General features: G+C 42.8%; 1 protein-coding gene across 1 annotated transcript; it reads right to left on the reverse strand.

Annotated features, from left to right (window-relative positions):
- Window positions 1–3,019: 3,019 nt before the first annotated feature.
- LOC104487278 (TLR adapter interacting with SLC15A4 on the lysosome) lies at window positions 3,020–6,305 on the reverse strand. Its single transcript, XM_010130184.2, has 2 exons — window positions 6,262–6,305; window positions 3,020–4,462 (listed from the first exon to the last, which is right to left on the reverse strand). The coding sequence occupies exon 2, from the start codon at window positions 4,414–4,416 to the stop codon at window positions 3,493–3,495; it is 924 nt and encodes a 307-aa protein (XP_010128486.1). The 5' UTR covers window positions 4,417–4,462; window positions 6,262–6,305; the 3' UTR covers window positions 3,020–3,492.
- Window positions 6,306–7,096: the final 791 nt, after the last annotated feature.

Consider the following 7,096-nt stretch of genomic DNA (forward strand, 5'->3'; position numbering starts at 1 on the left):
TTTGATGGGCAAAACTGCACCAATAACAGAATACAGTCTGTGATGCTCTGCATTAACAACGGGCGTTTATCTACATCCTCATTTGCACCGCTAAAACGCATTGTTGTGCTAAGCAGCTACATAAATTAGCTGAAAACTCGTTTTCCCCTTCCCTCCTCCAAACTGTTCTTTTATTAAAATTCTAAAAACTAAGCCATTTTACGTTTTTCTATCAGAAAAACAAAAGCATGCCTGCAATAAAGTCATGTGCTACCTCTACAGGTGCCAGACACATCCTTGCCTCACCTGCATCCCCAGCACGGCTGGTTTCAGCGCCGCTGCCACCGTGAACGACATAAACCGCTCCTCTCGCCTCCCTCAGGCTAACGCTGGAAAAAAAGGCACAGAGAAGCTTTTCTCACAACACTGCTTCTTGTGTTTTCTTCTCATTCTAGCTAAAATTGCCCGCGTATTTGATAAAACTAATCCAGGGCTGGGAAGGACAGAAAAACGAGCGGAGCCCGGACCTTTGCTTTAAACTCCGACTTCCACATTTCCTGAGGAAGAACCTTGTGCAGTTAACTTCTTTCAGGACTCTGGGTTGAACTATAAATATGTGCCAGGGAATTAAAGGCGAGGGGAAGACAGCACAAGTGCTCCCAAGCAATTTTTTTTCCCCCCGTACATTAATTGCAAACCCTTTGGTTACTAATGCTCTCCCTCTCACCCTCAGTTGACTTCTTCTCTGCAGCTCTACCAAGGAAGGATTTAGAGCACTGTCCGCTCCGGACTCCTCCAGGATTTAATGAAGTCATCTGGCCTCTTCCAAAGGGTTCCTGACTTGATTTGGAACACTGAGAAGGGGATGAATGAGACACACACGGAATTAGGGCAACGCATACTAAAAACAAAGCACCCTTTCCTATCATCCTCTTGGAAAACAGGGACCACTTCCAGTATGGCTTACACTCCTCGCACCATGAAGGTCAATCACAATTTTTGATCAGGCAAGGAATGCTTACTTAGGTCTTGGGCACGTACGAGTCCAATTTTGCTTAATTATTTGCTACACACTCTGCAGGAATTGTCTTTGCCTGTCATTTTAATCAGGAAAGAGAGGTTCTTACTTTGGCCACCCAGTCACCAAACTACAGCAATCTCTCTGTTCTTTCAGCTCTCCGAAAATATCCATCCCACCACAACGCTACCATGGAAAGGTCTACCTCAGATTGAAGTCTGCCTGCAAAAATAACATAAAAGACTGCAAGTTGGGCATTCAAGAGGAGAAACAAAGAGCAGAAACGGGACTTTCAAAGGCAGCTGAGGGAAATGAAAACCCAGCTTTCAAGGCAATTAGGGAGAAGCAGAGCGCCCACCTTCCTCCAGCTCCAAGGTCAAAGTGTGTAAAAAGCTGGGAAACACCTCAAAACCACTCTGCTCGGATGCTGAATCGGCTCGATGCTTCGACGGGCTCATTCAGACAGTCTATCCGATTGAGTAGCTGTCGGCCAACTATTTGTTCTGTGTTTTATTTTGGAGGTTTGATCTCAAATTTCAATGTACGCACATATTAAACCCACACGCTTGCATCTGAATGTGTTAGACACTACGTACGTAAAGCGTACAGCTCAGTGAATTTAAATCCCACCAACCCTAAAAAACACTGCAAGGCTTCAGAAAAGGTTAAAAATCTTAAGACACACCAAAGTTTTGCAGTTTCCTTTCCAAGGGGCACGCTGCTATATTTAGCAGACTGTCTGACGCTGCACACAATGACACAGACAGCAGCGGCCACATCCTCATCCTCATCCTCCTCCCAAAGAAGGCGCTGCCATGAAGGTGCAGACTCTGCTTCGGTACAGCTTACGGGTCCAGTACACCCCTCTTCTGCAAATTCCCTTCTCTGCACAGGCCAAAACAGGCACGATTTTAACTCTAAGCCCCATCATACCGTTTCTATTACGGTCAATGCAGCTCATTAATAAGCTAAATTACTTGAATTAAGAGCTTCAAGGTGAATCCCGTGTGAACTCGGATCCTCTCAATGTTCTGAGCCGTTCTTTCAAGCCTACTGCCATTTTCACCATGTTTTCACTGATATTGTCACTGTCAGCTCAGACAGGTTATTTTAACAAAGCCCAACAACTAAAGATACTGAATTAAAAAAAAAAAACCCACAACAAAAAAAAAACCACAAACCAACCAAAACCAAAAACAAAACCCCCCAAAACCCAACAAATCATCACCAAGAAAAACACCCCAACAAAACCAACCAAACAGCTTTGATCTCTTCAAAGGCCTGATCAGGTGTCACAGCAGTGATTTACAGACACAAACGTGTTTGCATTCGACGTATTATCACCTTGAAATCACGAGGTCCTTCATATTCTCCTGGAGGGTTGAAAAAGATTTTAAAAATGCATATTACACATCAGAGTCTGAGAGATGCGCGTCAAAGACAAAGAAGGGTTTGGTTTGCGCGAGTTGTTCTGTCGCAGGTTTCACCGAGCGACTCTGCTGTGTAACCTGTCCCATCCCCGTGGCATCGAGTGGTACCACGAACCAGATAAAATTATTTCACCAGCAGATTAGCACGCACTACAAATTGTGCATGTACAATTGCAATTGTGCACGGTTTGTTGCTAGATTTTCAATTATTTGTTATTGCACAATTAATTTCCAGTTGAAATATTTACTGAGAAACAATAGTAAAGGAAGAAAATGGGTTTGAAAGCTAAATAACAAAATATCTGTAAAATCAAAACCTGCGTTTAAATTTGCAAACAAAGATGAAGAAAGCTTGCACTACCTTTCCAGGAATGTTGCAGCCGTCTTACCTTGCTGAGGTGGCAGGTGCTTCACTTCCAAGGAAACAAAAACAAAGCCCGTTTACTAAAAACGCAAACGGAACATAAAACAACAACATACCGACAGAAAGATGAGTGGCTTTCATTGAAGAGGTAAGGATTTATTTGAAAGAAAAATTTTTTTTTTTTACAGAAAATCGCTTTTACAATCTTGATCAACTATTTCACCTGATTTTCGCTGTAACACGCTCCACCTACGCAGTACAAACACACACGTGCAATAAAATTAGCATCTGCATTCACATATCACGTCAATGAATTTCCTGTGTACGGTAAGACATACAAAATAACCCAGAGTCCTGAACATCCCCATCTGCTAACAAGGTTTTCAAACCAAAGAAATATTTTTTCAGTAAATCCGATGGTAAGTGACTACAATTACTCACATAGCCAGGGTCTTGGAAGGACACATACGTTATGAAAATATGGTTGACCAGTATTTTAGAGAGAAATTCATTGCAAATTCTGTCTTAAAAAAAATAAAGCAGTGACCTTTAGTCCCTCTTCTAACAAAGTATGGTTTAAGCCTTAAAATATTTATTTGAAAAAAGTCTGTAGTGTGTAAACGTTTTCGTTCCCCACCTTAATCCTCAGAGTGGGATATTCCTGTCCGAGTCGTATTCGTCCCTTCAGCTAAGCAAATCAGTCACGACGTAAACTGCATCCTGGAGCTCTTTTTCACGCCAGTTGGGTTTGAGATTTGTAAGTCTGGAGTACTGAACTCAGAGCTATTTCTGTTGGCAGCGTTGCGCAAGCTAAACAAAGCTAAAGAGTGCAAGAGCACCTCTCTGGCTTTTGACGTTCCTATACTCTGCTCCTGGGATATCTGAAAGCTTATCTGGTTCAGGTTATTCCTTATCAAACTGCAAGTCAGGAGGTTCGTTACAGAACCACACCTGGTCAAGTTTTCTTCAAAAAACTGTTTATAGAGCTCTGCCACTTTTGTTTCCATGTACTTGTTGAGCGCGGAGTTTGAAAGAGGCTCCTCACAGAGCACGATGCTCCTTTCTCCAGCTTCCTCTCCAGACGGGGACTTTATACCTGGCTTTTCGGGATGCTCACACAGAGGGGACTGACCTAGAGGAATATCTGCAGACAGTAACACAGGGCCATCGGGAAGTTCGTCACACCCGTGGTCCAAAACGCAGCCTGAATCACAGGTATGGCCCCCCACACGGTCCCCTCCAATGTGCAAGTCAGGGTAGTTCTGACAAATGCTGTTGCACGACCAGGATCTGTACAAATCCACCTGGTCGGTTATTTGGCCGCTTTTGGGGATATGTAAAGCTGGCGATAGGGTTCCTTTAACGAGCGTTTTCTGCTCATTTGCAGGTACCTCTTTTATGGATCTCCATTGCAGACCTCTCCCGTGTTCCATTTTGCTGCTTTGCGCGGAGATCCCATCCTGCTCCTCACGTCCATCAGCAAAGCCTTTAATTTTTGGGCTGTCTACAAGCTTCTGTCTCCAAATTCCCTCTTTATCCTTTTTGGATGCACGAGATTTGCGAGGCTTATCCTGCTGACAGCTCTCTTTATATATGAGTCCAGTTAAGATGCCTTCTGCCAGCATTACGACAAGATGAGTAACAGTCTAATCACCAGAGTTCCATGGAGTCCTGCGAGTGAAGGCAACACAGGCAGAGTCCCTCAGACTCTTCGGACAAAGAGGAAAAACAAACAAACAAAAAAAATGAACAATGCACTGTTCATACAGACTGTTTTTTCTTTCTTTCTAGAATAAATATTTTTAATAAACAGTAAACTGCATGCTTTTTTACAGTTTTAACCACTATATCATGCCAACAAAAATCATTCTGGAGACAAAGGAAGAGGGTTACCTAGGAACAGAAGTGATATTACAGATGAAGAAACATTGTGGCTAGTCGAGATGAATCATACTTACGAGCTGTAAAAATCAGCAAAATTATTTTATCACTGCCACCAGTTGCAAATCAACTTTTTTTCCACTGAAAGACAATGATTTCTAAGAGCTAACAAGGTGACATAGGAAGGAAATCAAGATCAAATTCAGACATAGGGGTTGATTCTGAACCGGCCTGCGCCCTCCTGCGAGGCGCCAAGGAGCTTCAAGACATGCTGATAGTTCTTCAGGACAGCATCCAAAATGCAGCTCACAGGCACAAATGTTTTCAGAGTCCCTCTTAGTGATGAATTTAAAAAATATAAATAGTCAATTTGCCTTCCCCAATAGTGAAGTGATCAGTAGCAAGTTTGTACCTACAGGCTCCATAGTTTCACTAAGTGCACGTGAAGAGCTGAAAGCTAACCAATACGTCTCAAAATAACCTACTAGGTTTAAATGATCCCTTGTAACTCCTTTCCAATCCACCTACTGTTCAAATCAATGAGAATCTTTCCACTTAGAGCCAAGCTTGACCCAAACTCACTAAGGAAGAGGTCATCACCACTCCTCTTATGGAGGAACTGGAAAAGGGGGGCACAAGAAAACCCCCTCTGTGCTTCAAATGTCTTTTCAATCCCTGCACATCTCAAGTACCTCCACGTATCTCCAGTGTGCTCACAGTTTGAAATAGTGGGGAGGGGGCAAGGGATGAGGCAGGTTTAGGGAGGAGTACACAGTAAATCTCCCAAAGAACACAATACCGGTATGCTGTTTGAAACACACCTAAAACTCTACTTATGTCAAAACAATTAAGGCTCAACGCTTTCCAGTGCTGGCAACTTACACCAGTAGTAACTCCATGCAAGTCACTAGATAGCTCTCCACACAAACAAAACCTCTGCGAATTTAATTTGGCATTTGATATACAACCAGAAAGGTCCTCCTCACCCATTTGCTTCTATCAGCAACCAAACCATATACCCCGGCTTATTTTTTTCTGCTTGATACACTGGGTCACTATTTTTTAATCCCAGTACTCCTTCCAGAAAGCTATTCTAAAACTCCAGTCACTTGAGACATGGAATTTTTTTACTTCCCTCCTAAATTTACACATTGCCACAGTACAACTGTTTGTTTTTTTCTTTTTTTTTGGGGGGGGGTTCTTTTTTAGCTTTAACCCCAATGTTCCCTCCCTGAAGCTGAAGGCAGCTCTGAAATTGTGATATGCATCTTAAGCACTTAAGGGAGTTAGGAAACTAAGTGCCATTTTTGAAGGAGACGAGTTCTTGGCAGTCTAAATCTTGCTGAACATCAACGGAATCTGGAATGCCGCAAGCCTCATTTGCTTCTGAAAAACAGGACACAGGTACTCGGATCCCCACATGCTAAAAAGCTTTGCTGTATTGCTTTGAAAAAGCTCATAGTGCTAACGTAGAGCTAAAATCCGGTAATCTTAGCAAAACTGCTCTCTTTCAAATAAAGTAAATGGTGTCTGCATTCTGGAACAAAGCATAAAGGGGAAAAAAAAGGGCACAAGAAGCCCAAACTTACCAATCCTAGTCGGGTGAGAGGGGCAGATGATCACAGAGCCCAGAACTCTGCTACTACAGCTGCTGTAAGAGAACAGATTCTTACACACCCTTTCCTCACTGCTGTCTGTGTGGAAAAAACCCGACACACACATGATTTAGATCCTCTTTTTTTACCCTTTTAAAACAGAAGCGATCCCAGTGGAAAAGTGCGCGGCTTTTGAATACAAAGTGACAGCAAATCTAAAAGAGGATGTTAAAGAATGAACCGAGATGTTTCCGACTGCGGTACAATGCTGGTAAGTTGCTAACTGTCACAATACATAATTTAAAACCAAATTCAAACCAAAACTTGTACAGAAGCTCAGTTTTGTTTTACTATCCACCTGACTTACATGGGCGAAGTTATTTACACCATTTCCCCTTTTGAAACAAACAGATAAATTTACAGTCTTGTGACCTTCTTCTGATGGGGCAGAAGTTGACAACTGCGTTTCATCGAGATTTTGATGAAATATCATTTGTCTATAAAACACAACTATGAGAATCTGCTCTCTGAAAGCAGTAACCATAGACAGCCGTGGACAGTCTTGCTCATCACTGAGCAAAGACACTTCTCCGGGCTCAAAAATTACCTCGGAGCGGCACATCAGAGGTGCCCTCACGGCGTTCTTCCTGCGTCCCTCTCGCACAGGCTGAAGCCGAGCTCACGCACCGAGCCACGCCACTCCCCCAGCACTAGATCCAGTCCACAGAGAGTTTGACGATTTTTCTGTTGATGCCTTTTCTAAATTTCCTTTTTCTCTGAAGATTAAAAAAAAAAAAAAAAATCAGAAGCAGAATCTCAACCCAGTACT

The sequence above is a fragment of the Chlamydotis macqueenii genome, chromosome 11 (assembly GCF_036417535.1).
Source record: "Chlamydotis macqueenii isolate bChlMac1 chromosome 11, bChlMac1.mat, whole genome shotgun sequence".
In the NCBI taxonomy this organism is placed as follows: Eukaryota; Metazoa; Chordata; class Aves; order Otidiformes; family Otididae; genus Chlamydotis; species Chlamydotis macqueenii.